General features: G+C 38.9%; 1 protein-coding gene across 4 annotated transcripts in view; it reads left to right on the forward strand.

Annotated features, from left to right (window-relative positions):
* The window catches only part of EXOC4 (exocyst complex component 4), a 672527-nt gene that overhangs the window by 61662 nt on the left and 588138 nt on the right, over positions 1 to 22727 (forward strand). For all 4 annotated transcript variants that reach the window (XM_045191093.3, XM_045191095.3, XM_045191096.3 and 1 more), the window contains exons 5-6: positions 3919 to 4028; positions 21806 to 22049. In XM_045191093.3, coding sequence (XP_045047028.2) covers positions 3919 to 4028; positions 21806 to 22049 — 354 coding nt within the window. The remainder of the gene's footprint in view (positions 1 to 3918; positions 4029 to 21805; positions 22050 to 22727) is intronic.

Here is a 22727-nt window from a genome sequence, read left to right on the forward strand (position 1 = left end):
CTCATATAAGCTGGTAAAATCAATAAAAAGTTATTTTAAAAAATAGTCCTTTTATTTATTGCATGCATCCCGGGTTAATACTTGACTAACCTTGCTTTCTTGGACACTGTGGTTGGAGGAGGAAAACATTTCAGACTCATGGGTTTTGCTGCCATATTTGTCTCTGGGTGCGTAAAGAGCGACCTTGACCCCATTGTATCATATACTGCCTAACTGTTTTGTCTAATTTTTTCCTATGCTGGTTTTCTTTCTCTTACCTTTCAGTTTTTTTTCCTCTCTGCTCAGATTTTACCTTCACTTTGTTTTGTATTACATGTCTTCAATTCTTGGTCTGTCATTTGAGATCATGATTGTTTTTGACTTTTATACTCTCTGAATCATTCATTATTTTTTCTGTATGTTGTAGCCAGTCTTGAGACTATAGAAAATTACTGTGCCAGCCATTCCTGTTTCATTCTTCAGTTAAATTTTCTTACAAAATTACTGTGCCAGCCATTTCTGTTTCATTCTTGTTAAATTTTCTTACTAAGGGCATATTATCCTTGACAGATATTTCTCAGCTCAGTTTGATTTAATAAACTTTTATGAGCACTTGATCTTTGACAGGTACTGTGCCAGCTGTTGGGGTTATAGAGGTGAATATATGAGTCAGTAGATTTACAACAGAAAGTTCAGCTCACCTCTGTCAAGTTTTAGTTTGATAATAAAATCAAACAAAATTTACGATTGCTGTAAATTTTGGACATAGTTGGACATATTTATTACTAAAGAAGGAACAGAAATAAGTTCTAATGAAAAAGCAAATGTTTAATAAGCTGTTAATCCTTCTGATCAAACCCCCAAACAAACCCAAACATTTCATGGCTTGAAATAATGGAAATCAGACACATTTAGAAGCAGCTCCTTACTGATTGGATGGATGGTTAACAGGCAGAAGGCTCTCAGGGCGGTGGTGGTGGGAGATGCTTTTTTGGAATAGTCTCATTGGTTCATAGTTTTGCTATGTGCCCCCGTGTGGTTAGTTAATCACAGATCACATTCGATCACAATATGCGATTAGTAAGTTTCGGGGAACAGTCTTATGCTCATCAGTTGTCTCGAAAGACTCAGTTATGAATGATTTGCAATAGATTTTTAAGTAAAAACTTATAATCAAATGTATTTAAAAAGAAAAATAACTCCTATCCATATTTTGTTTCAAAATAAGGCCATTCAGATCATTCATATTAATTAGAAACTTGAAAAGAACAGTCCAATTTTGATTTTTTTTTGTTTGCAAGAATACTTCCTCTGAAAGGTTCAAAACCCTTTGAAGTTACTGGTTAGTTAATTAATTAATACGTTCTGAACTTCATCTCTGGTGTATGATGAAAATAGGCTTTTTCCTATTGTCTGAAGTAGAAACTGAGGTCTGTACCTCCTATTTAAGTGTGCTATTCTGTAATGGCACCTACCTCTCTGTTGAGCTTCTCGGCTGTAGTAACTAAATTAAGAGTTCTCTTGAACTCTTGAGATTAGGTCCTTCCATAAAAGAACAAGAGGAAAACGAAAAGTCATTTGCAGAGTGACTTGCCTTTGGGTTAGTGTTCACAAAAGGAGAAAATTGAAGCCCAAGGGAAAAGTTTAGAAAGAGAGATGAGTCTATGAAAATAGTTTTGCAGTAAATCGACTTTCTGAAAGTTTATTGATGGAGTTTGAGAGCCCTCTGGCTCTGATGATAAAGTCAGCAGGTTATTTTTTTCAAAGTTAAAATGGCAAGCCATTTGTCGCCCTATATTTTTAACTAAAACATATTTTTAGCTAAAAACCGAGAAAATGGTGATAGCTTTGGATCTGAAGTCAACCATGTGCACGTCTGTGTTTACAGAAGTCGGTATTATACTCACATATGTATATAATCCCTGTGCACACACCTATCTACTAGCTTTACTGCCTCGTTTATAGGCGCACCAGGCAGCACTCCAGCTATGTACCTGAACTTCCCTGCTCATTGATGCTTTCACTTAACAGTGCTTTAAAAATCTTTCTCCGCTTTTGTTATGGAAGTATTTATAAAATACATATTTTTCTTATTTAAAATTGAAATGACTTTTCCTTATTTACTCAACAGCAGCACCATCAGACATACTCCTCGGGCACACGTATGTCGGGGCTAGGGAGGTGTATGGAGCTGGTTTTCCACTTGTGAGCAAGATGCAGGTGCAAAGGATGAGGAAGCCGAAAAGCAAAATGAGAAGATAATAGTCGTCAATATGTGAAAGATAAATGGATGAATGTATGATCTAATGGATTTGTCCATTAATCTGGTAGACAAACTGTTGTGATAAACTAGTGGATTTGAAAGCTCTGTTGGATTTTCTTAAGATATTTTAGGTGAGTAGGAAGTTCTAGCTATATTTTGGAGGAAAAGAGTCACTGGAATTGTATCAGTTCAGTCCTTGGTAAATGCTGTTTGTGCTACTTTTATATATGTTATATGTTATTCTTCACATGAGGTTGTTTCACTTTAGTCTGCAAGTGATTCCAGCAATTGGACATGTGCTAAGTTTGGTTTAGCTCCTGTCTTAGTCATAGTTGGATCCTCAGCAAGGGGGCGCAGTGCCAGGCACCTAACAGACGCTTAAGACTCGGGTAATGATTCCCTCTTCTCTGTAGTAAGTGAGAAGGGAGAAGTTCATGACCATCATAGTTATCCCTATGGCCTAGGACAAGGGGTCACACATTACCAGCCCTGGGTGAAAATACCTTAAATGAGAATTTTGCCCTTTAATGTAAAGTTTGTTTTTCAGAGTTTTCTGAAAGAATATGTTTATTTCTTAACTAGCTGAAAAATACACACTTTGGTTCCAAAAGTAGTGTAGGAGGGAGATGGGGATATATCACTACGGGGGGTGGTGTCGGATGTTCAGAATTGCATACGTCCTCTTACTCCATTCGGAGAAAGTCTTCCTGCAGGTGTGGTCTCATGCCTGCTCCCTCGCCTTCGTAACTCATTATGGGGATCACTTCTAAGGGTAGCAGCTGCTGCAGATGATGTGTGTCGGGACGGGAAAGGGGAGATGAGGACTCTCGTTGACTTTGACCTCTCTACCCTGGAGACTTAGAGGAGCTTTTCTGTTGTAGATGCAGTGTGACGGTTCAGTTTCTGGAAGGTAGGTCACAGGTGTTATTGGTCTTGGCATTGCCTGTATTCTTGCACTCAACAGAGGCCTATGAATGGGAATTAACTTGAAAACATAATTGTTCTTTTATAGACTTTGTGTCATTTAAAATTTATGTGTTTATTTTGGAGATTATAAAGTTGATCATTAAGGTGAGGGACTAGGCCTTTTTGGAAAAGGTGATAAATACTGAATTAACCTATTCGAGATTCCTTAAATCATCTTTTACTGTAGTGATTCTCAACTTGATGAAATATACGAACCTCTTTTAAAGAAGACTAGATGTTGTGAACTCCCAGAGTATGTCGAGAAACTTTAACTTGAAAAACACAAATTAAAGTAGGCTTCACTAGTTAAACCTTCACTTGGTTATCATGCTGTGGTGTCATTTGCTTTTTTTTTTTTTTTGACTGCTAAATTAATTTTTATATAGAAACAAAGGGGAACACTGAAATCGCACGGTGTAATTTGGTTCTCATGTGGCATCCAGATGATCCAGAACAAACACATCAGTTTTTTTAAACCTTGTATGGAAATGAGAAGACTAAATATTTTAAGTACTTGGAACCTTTAGAATGCACCATTATCCTTGCCTGTGACAATCGCCACTTCACGGGAAATACGCTTGGGAGATATTTGAAGTCACAGTGTAAAGAGGGCTCATAACAGAGACAGAGTGAAAAGGGACAGGCACATAGTAGGACTGCCGTTGCTCTGGGGAAAAGTGGGGAGTAACTGCCGCTCCTTTTCCCTTCAGCGCCCTCGTGAAAGATGCGCCTCCTGTTCCTCTGATTGATGTTACAAACCTTCCTGCTCCTCGAAAGTTTCTTGATACCTCTCAGTATTCGACTCCTGGAAGCTCAAGTGGTGAGTAATTCTCCAGCCACTAAACTTCTTTTTGGAATATTGCAGCTTCTAGGCAAAGACCCGGGGACGCTGGGGGTCTGGAGGAGGCTGAGGGTAGTGTCTTGGGTCCTCTGATGAGCCGTTTGCCTTCCTTAGAGGGAGAAAGGTTTAAGATGATTGACTGGGCCCCTTGGCATTTATCATGGTTGGAAACTGGCAGCTGCATCTGGCCTGCCTGCTGAATCAGTCGTAGGTGCGTTTTGTTTGACCGGCGTTTGTTCTCCTGAAGTTGAGTTTGAATGTTTCTTGGTGGGGTATGTAGTATCCTTTTTGGTATACCTCTAGTGCTCCTGTTAGCTTTTTATTTTTAGAGGGAGTGGGGGAGAGAGAGGGAAACATCAATTTGTTGTTCCACTTATTTACGCGTTCATTGGTTGATTCTTGTGTGTGCCCTGGCCGGAGATCAAACCCACAACCCTGGTGTATGGGGAGGACACTGACTAACAGCCACCCGGCCAGGGCTGCTCCTGTTGGCTTTGACCTGGCTGCTTCCTGTGCTGCTCTCCCTGTGCGGTCCTTGAGCGCCTTTGAGTGTGTGAGCCCTGTTCTGTATCCTGACTCCTGTATCTGCCAGTGGCCACTTCACTTCGTATGTGCCCGATGCACACACGCGTGCACACACACACTGCAGTTTGAGAACATACCCTCGAGCTAACCATGTTTCCTCTTGGGCTGCCTAATATTCTGTGGAATAAGATAAAGGAGAGCCATTTTGGCTTATACTTAACATTGCGGGAGGGAGAGTATACTTTGAATCTGGGCTCTGAGAGCTGCTCTGCCTGCTGTTGCTGGGCTGAGTGGGTGGAAGGGGACTGGGCACCTTTGTGGGCCGCCCTGAGGGCGCCTGCCTTGGACACTTTCCTCCATGCCTTTTAACCAAACGTAATGTCAACTATCATTGGCTTTTCAGATAAAAATTAGTTTTTATGGTTCTGATTAGTTCCGTAGTCCTATAGAGCTTGAACTAATGAAAATATAGAAAAGGTAGAAAAATTATTTGGCTTCAGTCAATCAATACATTGTATATAACTAATTGAAAGTGCTTTTTGGGGGGGTTAGCTTAACAACATATTATTTTTATTGGGGCATGTTTAATTACCTTTTAAAAACATCATTTAATTAAATTTAGGGCTATTTAGGCTTAGAACCTTGAAGTTTATTGCTTTTACTGTAGGAATTACAAGATTTTTTGAAAGTCTGCTTATTTACTGATTTTTTGGGAAGACCCCAAGCACTGATTTTTATTTTGAGACTTGACAAAGGTTTTTACTCAGTCTCTGCTATGAGGTTTTGTTTTCCTTCTCTTTCTGATACAATGTTGCTATTCTTTGAGGTTTGGCACTGGTTTGGGCTGTTGCAGTGTGTGGAATTACCAAACAAAATATTTCTATACATTTAATTTGTATTTGCCTCTGATTTTTGTGGCACTTACCAATGGTTGTGTCTTCGTGTTTTTATAGTGTTTTTATAGTGTTATTGTTGCTTAGCTGGGTTATGTCAGCTGATGTCACTGTTGCCCAGTCAGGAGCCAAGTGAGAGAGAGGCAATTGCTTATGAAGAAATGATAGGGCAGGCGTTTTGCAAATGAAAAGTGCTGCATAGATACCAAATAAACTGAAAATGCCAGTTATGGAAGATTTCAGTGCAGACTTAATGTTGCAACATCTGTTGTTTTTAATAAGACAGAATCTGACTTTGTGATGGGCACCTTTTCTATCAGGCCCTGTCGTTAGCCTTCATCACTCGGGGGATGCTCATGTGGACACGTGGGCCTTCTCAGTCTCCCTGTACTGTCGGGATTGACTCTTGAAGAACTGTGCATGGTAGGTCAGTGGTGCTGGGGCCATTACGCAGAATACTTGTAGATATGTGCACCAACCTTAATTTTTAGAAGGCCTCATTTTTCGACTATTTCGAAGACTGTTGATCTCATGATTTTCCTGTGGGTGATTGAAAAAGAAGGTAGTTAAGTTATCATTGATTAAAATCAATAATAGGGGTAATTAAGATGTGTTTAGTGCCTCTATCTCTGAAACGATTTTAAGTGCTTTATATGCATTAACTCATTTAGTTCTTCAATAGTCTTTTAAGGTAAGTAATGTAGCAGGTCTTTGAATAATGTTTTGTTACAATGCTGATGAAATGCCATAAGAACCTAAGTAGTTTTGTATATATAGTTTCACTTGAAGTCGAAGAACTACCAAAGACATTAAGCGTGAGGACTTACTGTACTATTAGCCTCATTTCACAGATGAGAGCACCGGAGCTTAGGGGGGGCTAATAACTGGTTTAACTGACTCAGCTGACGAGTAGTGTAGCTGTGGTTCGTACTGGGAGCTGGGCTCCGCTCAGTCTGTTTTCCTGCAGATAGGCTGGGTGTGCTCTGCGTGCCGCTCTTCTGTTGCTGCCACAGCCGCTCCCCACAGCATAAGTCTGTCACTGTGTGCGTGTTTGGGTTACGAGTTCAGTGTGGGTTTCGTTGCGCTAACGCGAAGGTGTGAGCATCGATCCCGAGGATCGATGGGAGAATTCGTTCACTTGCCTTTTCCTCTTCCCCTTGCCTTGTGGTCCCCTTCTCTGTGTTCGAAACCAGAGGTGGTGGGTCACATCGTTTTCACGTTCCATTCCTCTGACCCTCTCTTCTGGCTCCTTCTTCCTTTTTGTAAGGACTGGTGTGATTAGATTGATTTCCACTGGGTAGTTCAGGATAATCCCCCAATCTCAACGTCCCTAACCTTAGTATATCTGCAGCGTTTCCTCTGCCATGTAAGGGGGCATTTCCAGAGTCTGGGCAGTAGGACATGGCTATCTCTCTGGCACCATTATTCTGCTTATTACACTCTGCCCTTAAGTTATCTTTAGGGGCCAGTGTGTAAAAATTAGACTTTCTTGAAGTTCTGTGTGAAGTCTTTTTAAGTCATTGCAGTGCTAGTCTTTAGGTCTCTGTTAATCTGGTGACATTATTAAAGGGGATTGTGTAAATGAGGAAGGTGTAAACTATGTAGAGACTGCATAAGATGTGACTTACGTGCACGTAGAAGTGTGAGGCTGATGAAACAGGTTGTAATGAAGGGCAGGCATTTGCTTATTCTCAATAAGGAACAGTGAGTCCTGCGAGTCTGTCTGTGAAGTGTTGTGCAGGTCAGCCTAGAAAGTAATGTCGTTTTCAGCAGGTGATTTAGCATAGGCTCTCAGAGCTTCCCTCTCATATTGTGAAATAGTAGGATTAAGGGTGCAATCCATCAGAACTGACGTTTTTATGGAGGGAGTTCTGATGGGGAATCCCTGAGTAGAACAGATCTTGCATTGGGGTGCCATAAATTAAGGTTGGAGGTGGTTCCTGAGAACTCTCAGATTGTTATTAATTAAATGAGAATGTGGATTACTTGTGAATGAGACATTTTTCAAATGTCTTATTGAGAGGTAGAGTTGTGACTTTTCTGTGAGAGATTTTCTATCACGGTTGAGGTGTTACAGTTTGTGAGATAACATTATTACATAATTCAACTGATACAAACTATGAGGTAGTTAGGGTGGGTACTATTATTATGATTACTATATTTATATCTATCGTATTTAAGTATGTTTCAGGTGTTTAGGTTATCATAAAACTTGTATAGAATTATATGTGCGTACATCATCTAATTAAAAAAGAAAGCATTTAATTATAAAATGCAAAATCAAGGCACAGATTGGCAGAAACAAGCAGTCCATTAAGAGAAAAATGACCAGCATCCCCCTAGCTTTCCCGAGTGATGATGAAGAAAAGGAATGGCATAATAAATGCGCAAAAAGGGCAATTCCCAGAAGAGTCCACATACACGTAAATATTGGCATTTATCTGACAAAGTATCCAGAATATATAAAGAACCCCTGTAAATGAATAGAACAAGCTAACAGAAAAATAGGCAAAAATGTGAACAGGTAGTTTATATAAGAAGATATGTATGCTCTCAGATTGTTATGTATCAAAAGTAAAATGTATCAAAAGCTGCTTATACTGTCTAGTTAATCAGGTATTTAAAAAACTCATTTTATAAATATGGAAACTAAATCCAGGGATGTTGAGGGATTGGTCCAGGTTCAAGCAAGATGTTAATTGTTGGAATCTCTTGCTGTTCCCACTGTAAAAGTGTCGGGATGCATTTTGCAAGCCTTTTGCCTATTACTTTCACCAGTCACAGTATTTTGAAATGCACAGGGAAACTAATGACTGATTAGATGTAATAATTCAACTGTAACTTGGGTAGAAGGATTGGAGAGGTGTGGAGAAAAGCCAGTAATTGTGGGAAAATGTTGTTTTAAGCTTTTGGATTCTCAGTGTGTCCTTTCATTGGGCCTGCCGCCCCTGGAACACTGAGCGATTACTCCCAGGTACACAGGCATTTCGTTTGCGGCTTCTAAGTTTTATTCATGCCCCTGCTGGGATTGCCGCAGTAATGACCCTGGACTGCTTTTCTCTCTGGTACCAGCATTGGTTAAGCGGTAAAATGTTGAGAGTACAAGTTAAATGATTTTTCCTTTTGCTGCCGTTTTCTTGGTGTGCATTTTATCCCATTAAAATCTCCTTCTGAGACTTAATATTTATCTTAAGAATTTTGGATCAGAATTTAAAATAGTTTCTCTACTTTGGGTAGGAGCCACAAATCCCAACATAAAAGGAGATGAAATTTCTCCTCTTGGAACTCACATGCCTAGGATAACGAAGATCTGATTCTCCAAACTATGGTGACATTTTCTGAGTTATTTTATCCTGAGGTCGGGGTCTGCCTTGGCTTTTTAAAGCAGCTGTTCCTAAAGTATCTTGCATTTACTCATAAAATATCTTTGTTGATTCCTACAATTGATCATAAGTACAGTTGAGGGAATATACAAGACAGGCAGAATAGAATTAATAGTTCAAATATTTCCAAGTGTAAAAATGAAGCAAGGCCAGAGTTTTAAGAAATTATTTACAATATATTTATATTGTATGTATTATAAAATATGAATATCATATTCATATATCAGAGAGCAGTATAACCACCGCCATGTACGCCATGTACTCTCCCCTAGACAATAAATATTAATATTTTCCCATATTCACTCCAGAGTCTCTTTTTATAAGAAGTAAAATACTACGAAGCCCTGGATGGTGGCTCAGTTGGCTAGAGTGCTGTCCCAATGCGCCAGGGCTGTGGCCTGGATCCCTGCTCGGGGCACATGCAGGTGACTGCCAGGGAGTGTGCAAGTCAGTGGAACCACAGACCCATGTCTCCCTTCCACTTTTTCTCTTTTTCTACACATCGGTAAATAGAATTTTAAAAAATAAAGCATTACAAGTACAGTTGAAGCCCCCTGGAATTGGGTGAATTCTTCCTTAATTTCTTTCCTCTCTCTTTTACCACAGAGGTAACTGCTAATTTGAAATTGTTCTTTATCTTTTTCCTGTACGCCTTCATACTTTTACTCTGTGTATGAATGTGCATGTGTACTTTGTTCTGCCTTTGTGAATAGAGAAACAGTACAGCTCGTGTATTTGTATATGTGTATATTGATGTGTGAACAATATACATTATATGTTGTTTGTATATTTTTACATATGTTGTTATTTTGAATATTTTAAGGTTTAAGTAAGTTGTATCACTAAACTTACTTAATTTTAACTGTATAATTTACTTGTATAATATGACATGCATCATTCTACTACTTGGGTGTTTCACTCAATATCTCCTGTGATTCTCTCCTGTGACAATATAGCTCTAGTTTTTAAATCTTAATGACTGTTACAGTATTTTATAAAATATGTCACTATTCATTCCCCTATAGATAAGGTATAAGTTGATCCCAGTTTTTCATTATTAGGAACCTATAGCAGTGAGTGTTCTTGTACATGTTTCTGTGGGACAGAGTTGCTCGAGCAGTGATCTCTTGGAAATAGGTTATAGGAAGATCTGAGACACTGAACCCTTTATTCAGCCTCTGCGGTAGCCAGGCAGGTGTCGGGGCAGTCAGAATTCCTAGGAAAGCCTCTTTAGCCAATGCAGCCGCCTCCACTGATCCTAGTTGTGCGGGATCTGCAGCAGTATTTTCCATGTGTGCTGCGATGGCCCAGAGGCGGCAAGTCCTGGTGAGTGAGTGAGTGAGAGAGAGAGAATGAGAGAGCAAGAGAGCAAGAGAGCGAGAGTCAGCAGGAAATGTTTTGCATTTTAAACTTTTCTTGCAAATTGCTTTTTATAGTGACTGTACCAAAGTACTGATAGGTTCCTCTGGGCTGTGCATGGGCGTTTGGTTCTCTACTTTTTGTCCTTAAACTTGGCTTTATTAGATTTTAATTTCTGCAAATTGACTTTTACAAGTCTGACAGATTTTGTTTTTGTTTTAGTTTTTTTCGCTTAAGTTTCTTCAGTTTGCAATTCTCTGGTTTTTAGTGGTGCTGAGAGTCCACAATATGGACTCTTCCATATGTTGAAGTCCATATGGACCATTTGGGTCTCTTGTGAATTGTCTATTGTTTGCCTAGTGTGTATTATTTTATTAGGCCATTGTTTTTAACCATAATGTATAAGAAAGTTAAGTGGATGCGAATCATTTTTCTGTTTTGTTTCTACCCAGCCCATGTAGGTAATCAACCTCATTAGTTTCTAGTTTATTCTTACTGTGTTTCTTTTGGCACAAACGAGCAGATACATGTTTCCTTTTTTCACACCTTTCTTCTGTGAAGGGTAGGGTACAATAGACACTCTCCTATACTTTGCTCTTTTTACTTTATAATGCATCTTGGAAACCACTCCATATCACTTCATAGAAATTTTGAGTTTTTAAATACTTGCATAGTCCTTCATTGTGTCGATTTCCCGTAGCTCAGCCACCTTCTGTAGAGGTATCATGGCAGGCAAGCCAAGAGTCAGTGATGACGTTGTCTGTATGTATTTCCATATCGTTGGGGTGGGTCACTAGGGTAAATATCTAGAAGAGGGGTAACTTAATCAAAAGACAAGTCCATATGTATTTTTTTGGCATTGCCAAATTCTGCTCCAGAAGAGTTTTGTCAGCTTGCATTCCCACCATCAGAGCATGAGTGTGCTCGTTTTTCTCACAGCTCTGCCAAATAATGTGCCGTCACAGTTTTTTATTTGTGCCAGTGTAATAAGTAAAGAGTGGAATCACAGTATTGTTTAGTGTGCATTTCTCTGATTATGAGTCCATTTGAACAACTTTTCTTATATTTAAGGTCCATTTTTATATGTCTTTTGTTTATTGTCATTGTCTTTTATCTGTTTTATCCTATTTTATTTTTTAAATCTGTGAGTATATGAATGGATTTCCTAATGTGGAACCCATTTTCCATTCGTAGAATAAATCCCTCTTGATCATGGTGTGTTTTCTCAGAGTGGTGGTGAATTTTGCTGCTAATACTTTATTTAGGGTTTTTGCATAGATGATCATAAGTGATTGGCCTGTACTCTAAATCGTATTTGATTTTGGTTTCAATGTTATTATTTGCTTCATAAAAGGAATGAGAAAGTTTTCCTTCATTTTCAATTCTCTGGAACAATTTATAGAGCATCAGGACTATTAGGTGTTTGAAAGTTTTGCAATTGCCCTGTGAAACTATTTGGATCTGATACATTTTTATATTTTCACTTTTTATTTCTTAATACTTTTTTCTAATTCTTCTCTATAAGCATTCTGTTCCTAGTGGGATCAATTTTAATAATCTGTAGCTTTGTAGGAAATTACTAACTTTTTAGTTTTTAAATTTTATATGTAGAGGTCTATAAAGTATTTCCCTATGGTTTTGAAATTGTCTTTTGTTGCCTTTTTGTCATTTAACTTTTGTTTGTGCTCTCGCCTTTTATTCTTGGTCAGAGTACCTAGCAGTTTGTCTGTAATGTTAGTTTTTTACCCCCCAGTAAATAACCAGGATTTTGATTTATTGATTAGGTCTATTGTTTTTCTCTCCTGTACCTCATTATTATCTGGTTTTACCTTTAGTTTTTCCTTCTCTGTTTTCCCCTCCCTCAATTGTAATTCTGTCATTTTCACTGATAAAAGTGTGTAGTGACATGAATTTTTCTCTCAAAAATACTTTGTATCCCATAGATATTAATATATAGTGTTTGTCATTTTTGAAAACCTGTCTTCTTTCAGTCTGCACTTGGATGAGAATCCAGGTGTTTTTAATAGAAGAATTTTAAATTTAAAGATAAATTTAAACATAAAGGTTTTTTATGTTTGTTTTGATTATTAATTTCTAGTTTTATTGCATTTAATTTAGAGAGTGTTTATAATATTTCTACCTTATGGAACTTACTGACATTTTCTTGTAACTTAATATATGATCAGTTTTTGTGAATGTCCCATGGGTGCTTTGGAAGAAGCTTCATTCTCTGTTATTAAGGTGTAGAGTTTGATAGATAGCCGTAGGTATATTTATTTAATTATGTCATTTAGGTCTTCTGTCTCTCTTTTTGTGTGTGGTTTATTAAAGTTCAGCATGTTTTTCCTCTGTGTCTCTGCATTGCCTGTAATTCCCCGCCCCGCTAAAAGGTGGTGGTTCTTTTAGTTGGTATATAGTCATAAGTGTTACAGCTTTATTGTGAATTGTGGCTTTGGGATGAAATGCCCTTCTTTGTCATGGTTGATGCTGTTTGACTGAAATACCTTCGTTCAGTCTCTATTTCTAGCCTTTCTAAATTAGTTCGATTTAGATGTATGTGTAGCGTATAATTGGCCCTTGCTTTGTGAGTCAAATTGAAAATCCTTTTAGTAGGTGAGTTGAATCCATTGACATATGTATATCAATATGACTGATATATTTGTCTCAACTCTAACATAGTATTTTATGAGTATGTATTATATTTGTTATGTTTCTGAAGTATTAATTCCTTGTTCTTTATGCAGAATTTTTTGCTGTTTAGGAAGTTTTTTTCCCCATAGTGGTTGTCATGTAATGTATTTAAAAATCTTTGAAAAATGCTTTTCACCCCTTTTTTTCTTTTGCCTTTTACTCTTCAGATTTCCCATCATTTTACTGGTATCCTTTTAATTCCCATCTGTTGTTTTGATTAAAAAACAATACCTTATTCTAGTTTCCTCTTCCTCTCTCTTCTGCCAATTTTAGTTGCATTATTTTTGCTCTTTCATGACATACTACTTTTGTATAGTTGTCTTTCATCCATACCCCCATTCTTATTTTCATCTTAAATCTTCTTTTACATAGTTTAAATGCTCGGTCTTCTTTCTGCTGACATTTTCTCAGTTGTCTCTTGCTTGGGGGAGGCCTGTCATCTGGAAGATCCCTCGAGAGGGGCTCACGGTGCCCAGTTCCTGCGGCCTGGCACCTCACGGACAGCTGGAGAGGGTATAAATGTCTCGGTTTACACTTTACTTCCTAAACTTTTTTTGTAAAATACTGTGTTACTGTCTTCCTTCATGTGTTTTATGAAAATTCTGATGCCAATCTAGTTCTTTTTGCCCTCTAGATTATTTGATCCTTTAGGCCTTGAGGACTTTTAGACGTAGGAATTGAATAGTTTCAGTGGGAAATGTCTTGGAGTTGATATTTTGGGGGTAATTTTCCCTGATACTCAGTGGGCTCTTTTATTTTATAGATTAAATTTTTGGGGGGCAACTTTTCTTGGTTTATAATTTTAAGTATTCATTTTGTTGTATTGCTTGCTTTTGGTCTAATACATTTTTTCCTTGCCTGTCTTCCATTTCTACTACTTTTTCTTTGGTCTCCTTCTTTTTTCTTTATATCCCCTTTATTTTCTGTTTTGATTCTCTGCATTGCTTCCATACCCTTTATGAAATACTCATTCGAATGTATTCCCCTGTGGGTATTTCATAATTTATTCTTAATGTATGAGATAAATTTGTCTTTTTCTTTCATATTTCTTGAGTTTAGTCAATTTTCTTCTCATACCTTTCTTTATTTGTGCATATCTGTTCTTTTTGGACTTTTGACTCAAGGGGGCTCTTATCTCCCCAAATTCTCATTTGAGTATATTAATTCCACCTGGCGTTGTCACCCTGCTTTAGGGTGCTTCACGGTTGTTTTATGACAGGGCTTTTCCTCTGCCCCTATGTGTTGGATTTCTGAGTTTTTAAATATACCTCTACATGAGTCTCTTCATTTTTTTTTCTGATCGTTTTTTATGGTATAAGGTGTTTTATAGAAATCCTAGCTCATTGGCTCCCTCTCCTGTCGGTATAGCAAAATCCAGACACTTTCGTGGACTTTTTGTTTTTGATGATGGGGGAAGGCTGTTGTTTGCTCGTGGAACTTTGAGTCTGTTGTCCTATAGGATCCTGAAGTTTTCCTTTATGCTTCTCTCTTCACCATTCAATAGCCGAAGGGCACTTCTCTCTTTTCGTCTTTTCCCCCCAGAAACTGTGTCTCAAACACTGCTCCTTCATGTTGTGTCTGCTTTTAAGTTCCTTGTCTGTACTCTGATCTGCTTGGATACTTTTACAGTATTTTGAAACTTAGGGTGGACTTTGTCTTTCTACTGATAGTTGCAGATCAGTCTTTGGTTCATCACTAACTCTTCTGGTCTCTTCATCAGTTTTTCACAGTCTGCATTTGCAACAGAACCTGGGGCTGAGCAGGGGTGGGGCAGGACTGTGAGAGATCACTTGCTGGGAGTAGGTGGTTCTTTTCTTGTTTTTATTTACAGTTGTTTTGAATTTGGGGAATTGCTGCCTTCAAGTTACCCTAAGGGAATGCTGCCTAAGACTTGTTCTTTTTGTTGTTCTATGTTGTTTTTGGAAGTCATACTGAGAAATGGGGACCTACGCAGCCACCATTGTCTTCAGCAACTGGAAGTTTCCTGAAGCTAGAAGTTTTACATTTACATTTTTTTATTTTGGGGGCTTTGCTTTTGTGTTTTGATGTCACATCACATTTAATGTGCACAGTTTTGTGGGTAATGTTCTTGCATTTTACAGGTGAAGAAATTGTGGTGCCGCAAGATTTTAATGATTTGAGATATCACACAACTAGGAAGTGGTAGAGATCATAATCAAATCTAAGTGTGTGAGGCCAAGCTTTTGTTCTTTCTACTACTGTCATACTGTCTTCTTGTGCAATTGAAGTTACAAAAACATACATTAACAAATGACTGCAATCCAGTACATTTTATGAATATTAATTTAAACTATGAACTCATTCATCTTTTCCTTATCTGTTCTCTTATCATGTAACCCTCTTATGTTTTTAGTAGCTTCTCTGCATTAGCTGCTGCTTTGACTTTCAAAGGCACATCCTCCTTACTCTAAATGGGATAAGGCACATTCGTAAGTTTGTCCCAAGAGAAACTAATTCATGTGATAGTTAGTTTGTTTTTATCCTAACCACTCTACCTTCCCCAAAGCAAACAGACCAGCATATCCCTTAGCCTGCTTTTACTTACAGAAGGACCAGTGCACAGTCACTGTGCTATTTCTATTTTTGTAAAGTTCTGTGGATTTTTTTTGTTTTTTTAGAATATCTTTTTTTTTGAAAGACTTTATTTATTTTTGGAAGAGGAAAGGAGGGAGAAAGAGAGGGAGAGAAAGATCAGTGTGTGGTTACTTCTCGTGTGCCCCCTACAGGGCACCTGGCCTGCAACCCAGGCATGTGCCCTGAGTGGGGATGACACTGGCGACCCTTTGGTTTGCAGGGCAGTGCTCAGTCCACTAAGCCACACCAGCCAGGGCTGTCACTATGCTTTCAAAACTCAGTGCAGTGTGGGGTTTATGTCCATCTCGGAATCAAAATCATCCCTGTGCCCAGGCTAAAAAAACCCCAGCTCCTGGAAGGGATAGCCTCAAGTAGCAGTTGGCAGTAGCTCTTGGCAGTCCCCGTTCACCAGTGGGATGTTATATGGCCTCCAGTTTTCTTTATAGTAATTTAATCTGCACCTTAGGGGTACTTAGTTAACACTTTTGAAGTACCTTAATCAGGACTCCACACTCCAGGGGTGGTTAGTTAACATTTGAAAGACCCTAATCAAGATTCTGTACTCCAGAGGCAACCAGTGTATAAGATATTGCTGTCTAAGTCAATTTCCATGGTACATTAATTAGAATAAAAGATGTTAGAAGTAATTTTTCATGGTGAAACGAATGGTATTGAAGATACATAGTTAACCAGGTGCCTCCACTGGGACATGAATGGAGAATCAGGATTTGGTGAGGCCCGCAACCTGCCCGTCTAGGTCTAGAGCTTGATTTGGGCCTGTGCTGACAGCCCTTGGAGGATTTTGTCAACTCCCCGGCCCGCCACCTCTCTGTAACCCCAGGTGGGCCGCTTCTGTTCCCCGCGCCTGCTTCTCCAGAGCCCCTGGGACGCACACTCTGCTCCACTCACGGCGTGCGTTTCTCGTCTAGGGAAATGGTACTCTCCACTTTGAGCCAGACTGTTTTTTTAATTTCTTAGTTTATATTTTATATATAATAGTGCTTTTTTTTTTAGTAGATTGGGTATCTAAAGTATGAATTTGTAGTAACATTTTGACCAGAGGCACAAGAATTACCTTTAAGGGGCCACTTTCTTATTATTTTCTGCTTGTCAGAATATGGTCAGTGTTCCAAGGCCAGGTTTTCACGGTTTGAGGAGACAGCAGCACGGCAGGTATGTAATCTGGATACGTTAGGGGTCTTAATTAGGCTCGGAATTTTTTGAGGACTCCTTTTTATGTTGAGTTCTGTTCAGTAGTGGCAGACAGTTCTCTTGTATAGGGAATTCTTACAGTTCCCTTATATAATGTTCTTGAATACATGTAAATTAAATCATGCAGGTCAAAAACATATCTGCTATATAATTTAGGTATTGTGCATAAAGTAAGGAATGACATATAGCAGGAATTTCTGTAGTAAACATTGCCATGATCTCTTATACCTTAATTAACATGTATAAATATAAATGATAAATGAGTATAGTGTATTCAACCAAAAATAGCGTTTTACCAGGGACCTTATCTTTAGCAATCTGATGCACGTGTATGGGTATGGTGTATGTTACCAGCCTTTTCTTTCCCAGTGTACTGTGAAAAGAACGCAGCTGGGGACTGGTCTGGATTGCTTTCTGTACGCTCTGGGAAGAAAAGAAGTAGTTTTCTTTTATAAAATATTTAGCTGCACAAGTGGGTTGTTCACCTTGTTTATCCATTTTTTAATGGGCTATGTCGATAATATTGGTAGTATACAGAATCAGCTGTAGGCCTGGTAATCAGAGATGTATTGATTTAAACAGTAGTTATTGGAATCGTGAAATTGTAGAGCTTGAAAGGACCTTAGATATCATCTAGTTAGTTAGTGAGTCCCAAAGTGTCTTAGTTCAGCCTCCTTCAGGATTCCATGCTTACCCTCAACCGCCGGCAGGCTTTACGTCCACTTGGATGTGGACGTGTAGGTACATATGCATGCCTGTCTGTCTGTCTGTCTAATAAGAAACAGCTGGGGCTGGTAGGATTGTAATAGACACGATTGGCTGAAAGACATGAAAGTCGTCTAACATTTAGCGCTCTTCTATTAGTGAAAGTCTTCAAAACCAGGCTCAAAAAATCCTCAAGATACTCAAAGCAGAAATATCAAAGATGAGAAATTGGGAAAGAGAGTGAAGTGTTTGTCAGAGTGTTCTAAAACCCACACACTGAGCACATATCACAGCAATATAGATGCAAGAAAATGCTTTGGGGTTTAGTGGCCTGGAAATATGTACACTTTGTTCTAATTGTGGTAGGAGGCCTTACTGAATTTCAGCTAGATTATTTTTGTACAAGGCTTTTTCCATAAAGCACCAATAATTCTATCTGACCTCACAGAGTTTTTGTGATTATTAGACTCTAGTCTTCGTGGTTGATTATATTATCCTTTCAAATTGCCTTTTAATTTTCAGCTGATGTAAGTGAAATAGAGAGTATAAATTAATTAATATTGGATCTGCTCAGTGTTTATGCTCTAGGAGATTTCAGGAGACAGCTAGATAAGCTTCTAAACAAACGTGCCATTTGGGGCTGTGGCATTTTATCGTGCATACCTTGCTTATTTATTTTTTAATAGGCTGTCATATTAGTGTGGCTATAAGTAGCTTTTTGCTACGTAATCTAGGGGCCCATTGATTCAAAACACATTTATCTCATCACCAAGCACTCCGGTGGCAGGTGGTGGTGATTTTTCAGATGGCCTTTTGCATGGTCCTCTGTGTGACTTACTTGGCTTCTTTTGTGAAGATCGTTTTGTCCCAGATACATTTCTATTACTTTTTCCTGCCTGAAGTTCTGCTTATCTTTCTGCTTCATTTTCTCCCCCTAACAGGTTAAATTTAGATGGCCCCTTGGTTGCTAAGTACTTTTCTTGCTTTTGGGGTTGGTCTTACCGGATGGAGTCATTTTGTGTCTACTTCCTTACGTATAAAAACAAAACTGCAACTAAAATGTGTATTCATGAAATGCCACTTTGGGAAATATCAATGACTTTTTAAAAAAAGATTTTAAACTTTATTTATTCTGAACGGGAAGGGAAGGGAGGAGAAGGAGAGGGAGAGAAACATCCATGTGTGAGAGAGACGTTGGTCCACTGCCTCTCGCACTTGGCTGGACTGAGAGCTGGACCCACAACCCGGACCTGGGCCCCGACCGGGAAATTGAACCTTTTGCTTTGCAGGATGACGCGCCACCCGCTGAGCCACACCAGTCAGGGCTCAATGACTTTTTTTATTTGCCATCAGAATTGTCATGTGATTCTTAGAGGTGTAAGGCTCCTTGGTTCTACTTTCAGTTTACTAGTATTAAAAAAAATTTAATTTATATACCATGTCAGCAAATGCCCGCTATGCTGTAAAGAAAACAGTATGAATTCGGTCATTCTTGAAGTACTTTTCCCTCCTCGTGGGCTTCAGGGGTGCAGGGCATCTAAGTAAGACAACAGCATCATGAATAAATATGCAGAGGACTTGTTTTAGATTAAGCGCGTTTAAGTAATTATATCATTGAATACCTTTGATTCACATTTAAGTGCATTTTATGAGTTGGGAGCAAAAAAGGGACTGAGGAGAATAGCTTACGTGTCATCTGAAGTAACGGTCTTAGAAAATGCACGCGGTGGTTACAAGGACTTACTCCGTGGATTGGGATACTCATTCTTCCGAGCATCCAGCGGTGCTGAACAACCTCGAGTGGGCGTGTGTGGTTGAGCCTGAGTCTACTGAAGAAGAATGTGTATGTGCTTTCAGAGTCTCACATATTTAAAAAATGTTCCAGTTGTTCTGAGGAGAGGGGAGGGTGGGGGAGACTTTAACGGTTAGGGTCCATATTTAAGCTTGTATGCACTTTCGCTTTGTCTGTTTTCATCCAGCCACTGGTAAAAAGAGGTGATTATTTGTAGGCCAGACGTTTTCAACCTGTGCTGCTTTTGGCAGTAGCGACGGCCCTGAAATCACATGACAAGTTTTACATAAATGCACCTGTGGTTTTCAGCAGATAACAAAAGTCTCAGATTCCAGGCCCCACCCCTTTCCCAGGTTCCCACAGGGGTTAGGAGCGCTGTCCTAGACTGTTTCTGCCATTTCAGAACCACACAGTTCAAAGAGACCTAAGCAATGAGGAGATAGCCAGCCTATCTGATGCAGAATTTAAAGTCCTAGTAATCAAAATGCTCACAGAACTGCCTGAGCTTGGTCAAAAAATGAGAAAACAAATGAAATATACCCAAAATGAATTAAAGCAAAATATTCAGGGAACCAACCGTGACAGGAAGGAAACCAGGACTCAAAGCAATGATTTGGAACAAAGGGAAAAAATAAACATCCAACCAGATCAGAGTGAAGAAACAAGAATTCAGAAAAGTGAAGAGTCTTACAAATCTCTGGGACAACCTGAAACACTCCAATATCTGAATCATAGGGGTGCTAGAAGGAGAAGAACAACAGCAAGTAATTGAAAACTTACTTGAACAAATAATGAAGGGAAACTTCCCCAATCTGGTGAAGGAAATAGACTTCCAGGAAGTCCAGGAAGCTCAGAGTCCCAAAGAAGTTGGACCCAAAGAGGAACACACCAAGACACATCATCATTAAGTTACCCAAGATTAAAGATAAGGAGAGAATCCTAAAAGAAGCTAAAGGAAAGGAGAGAGTGACCTACAAAGGAGTTGCCATAAGACTGTCAGCTGATTTCTCAAAAGAAACCTCACAGGCAACAAGGGGCTGGCAAGAAGTATTCCAAGCCATGAAAGGCAAGGACCTACACCCAAGATTACTCTATCCAGCAAAGCTATCATTTAGAATGGAAGGGCATATAAAGTGCTTCCCAGGTAAGGTCAAGTTAAAGGAGTTCATCATCACCAAGCCCTTATTATATGAAATGTTAAAGGGACTTATCTAAGAAAAAGAAGATCAAAACTATGAACAGTAAATTGACAACAAACTCAGAACTATCAACAAATGAACCTAAAAGAAAAGAAATACAATAAGAACAAAAACTAAGCAAACAACTAGAACAGCAACAGAATCCAAGAAATGGACATCACATGGAGGGATTTCAGTGGGGAGGGGGAAGGGAGGAATAGGGGGAAAAGGTACAGGGAAGGAAAAGCATAATTAGTAGGCATAAAATAGACAGGGAGAGATAAAAAATGGTATAGGAAACAGAGGACTCAAAGAACTTATATGTACAACCCATGGACGTGAACTAAGGAGGGGGAATGCTGGAGGGTTGGGGGACAGGGTAGAGGGGGATAAAAGGGGAAAATTGGGAAAACTGTAATATCAATTAAAAATACTTAAAAAAAACACCGAAAGAAAACCAAAACCACACAGTTGGATGAAAGCTATAGCCTATAGGTAGGTCTTCAGAGACTTTTGACACACAGCGTTTTCCTCAGAAAATGTACATGTATTATTAGCAAGACCAGTTTTTAGTAGATAAGAATGTTTATTAGACACAATGTTTAAAGAAACATAGGGTTTTTTTTGTATTTATGAAATATTCTTCATTAATCATTTCCTCAGAGTTTTGTCTCACATGTATGCATTGTTTTTCTTTTTTCTTCCTCTTTTATCATTTTTTATAGTTTTATCTTATTTACCTCTTCTACATGTATTTGTAATAGCATTTCCATCAAGCTATCTATCTCTTCTAATTAATAAATAGGATTTTGAGACTGTGGCCTCTTCTCTTTCGAATTCTCATGCCAAGTATGACATTTTATAAACAGTGAATACTTAATAAATGTCACAGACTGACTGACTCATTCTGGAATTGGTAGTTTGTGGAAATATCCCATTGAGATTTGCGGACTTGTTTTTAATTGTTTCTGTTCTCTTAGTACTAACCGATGGGTATGGTTTGAAGAATGTGCTGTTGCCCTGACTGGTGTGGCTAATTTGGTTGGTCATCATTCTGCAAAGAGAAAGTCGCTAGTTCGATTCCTGGTCAGGGCACTTGCCTGGGTTGCGGGTTCTGTCCCTGGTTGGGGGTGCGTGCGAGAGGCAACTGATGTTTCTCTCTCATACTGTGTTTCTCTCCCTCTCTTCCCCCCCTCTCTAAAAAGAAATAAATAAAATCTTTAAAAAAAAAAGAAAAAAAGAATGTACTGTTACTTTGTTATATTTTAGTTACTATGTAAATATGATTTAATTACAAATATAATTTTAAAATCTCTGATTTATTTAAGGGAGTGATCAAAGCAGAGATCCCACTTTTTAGGCCCACTGTGTTGTCGAATTTCACGTTGGAATCTGCGTCTATTTACTCATTTATGTTTTGCAGTCAGGGAGATAAACCTGCAGGACATCAAGGAGGATCTGGAACTGGATCCAGAGGAAAACAGCACCCTTTTTATGGGCATCCTCATCAAGGGCCTGGCCAAACTGAAGAAGATCCCGGAGACCGTGAAGGCCATCAAAGAGCGCCTGGAGCAGGAGCTCAAGCAGATCGTGAAGAGGTCCACAACCCAGGTGGCCGACGGCAGCTACCAGAGGGGAGAGAACCTCACTGCGGAGAACCAGCCAAGGTAGATGGGGGTGCAGGTTGGGATTTTGGTAACTATTGTACCTTTTCTAGGTTGGGAGGTAGGTAATTATCTTCTTTTGATATTATTTCTTGACTTTGGGATTATAGAGTCTGTACAAACTCAGATTGGTGAAAACAGCATGAATTAGGTGTAATTCAGCTGATTTTTGACATAGGTGTGAAGTTTCAAAGCATTTTGTCCTTACTCAGAATGAAGCAATTATTGTATATTTACTAAGTACTAAGCAGAATTCAAGGCAATTTGTGTATATGTTATCTCATTTAAGTTTCACTACAACTTTATGAGGTACTTACTAGTACCCCCATTTTACAGTTAGGGAAACTGGCGCTCAGAGATTAATTAAGTCAAGGGTCACAGAACAAGTAGATGATCTTGGAATTGAATGCAAGTCCATGGTCTTTCTTGCCCCACAGTTTCTCCTTTAATATTTGTAAGTAGGCAAATTAGTCTCAGGAATTACTGTACGTATTTAAAACTGGTGATAGGATTTGGATTCCTAAGTCTTATTGCATAAGGGGAAACTGAAATTGTATTCTGATCCGAACTCTGCTGAATGGTCATCACTGGGAGATCGATGTGTGCCAAACCAGAGTTTAGGGCATCATAGACTAAATGATGCCCTAAATGTCATCTGATGGTGGGTGGGACAAGATACTT

This window comes from Desmodus rotundus, chromosome 6, assembly GCF_022682495.2.
Source record: "Desmodus rotundus isolate HL8 chromosome 6, HLdesRot8A.1, whole genome shotgun sequence".
Taxonomy (NCBI): Eukaryota; Metazoa; Chordata; class Mammalia; order Chiroptera; family Phyllostomidae; genus Desmodus; species Desmodus rotundus.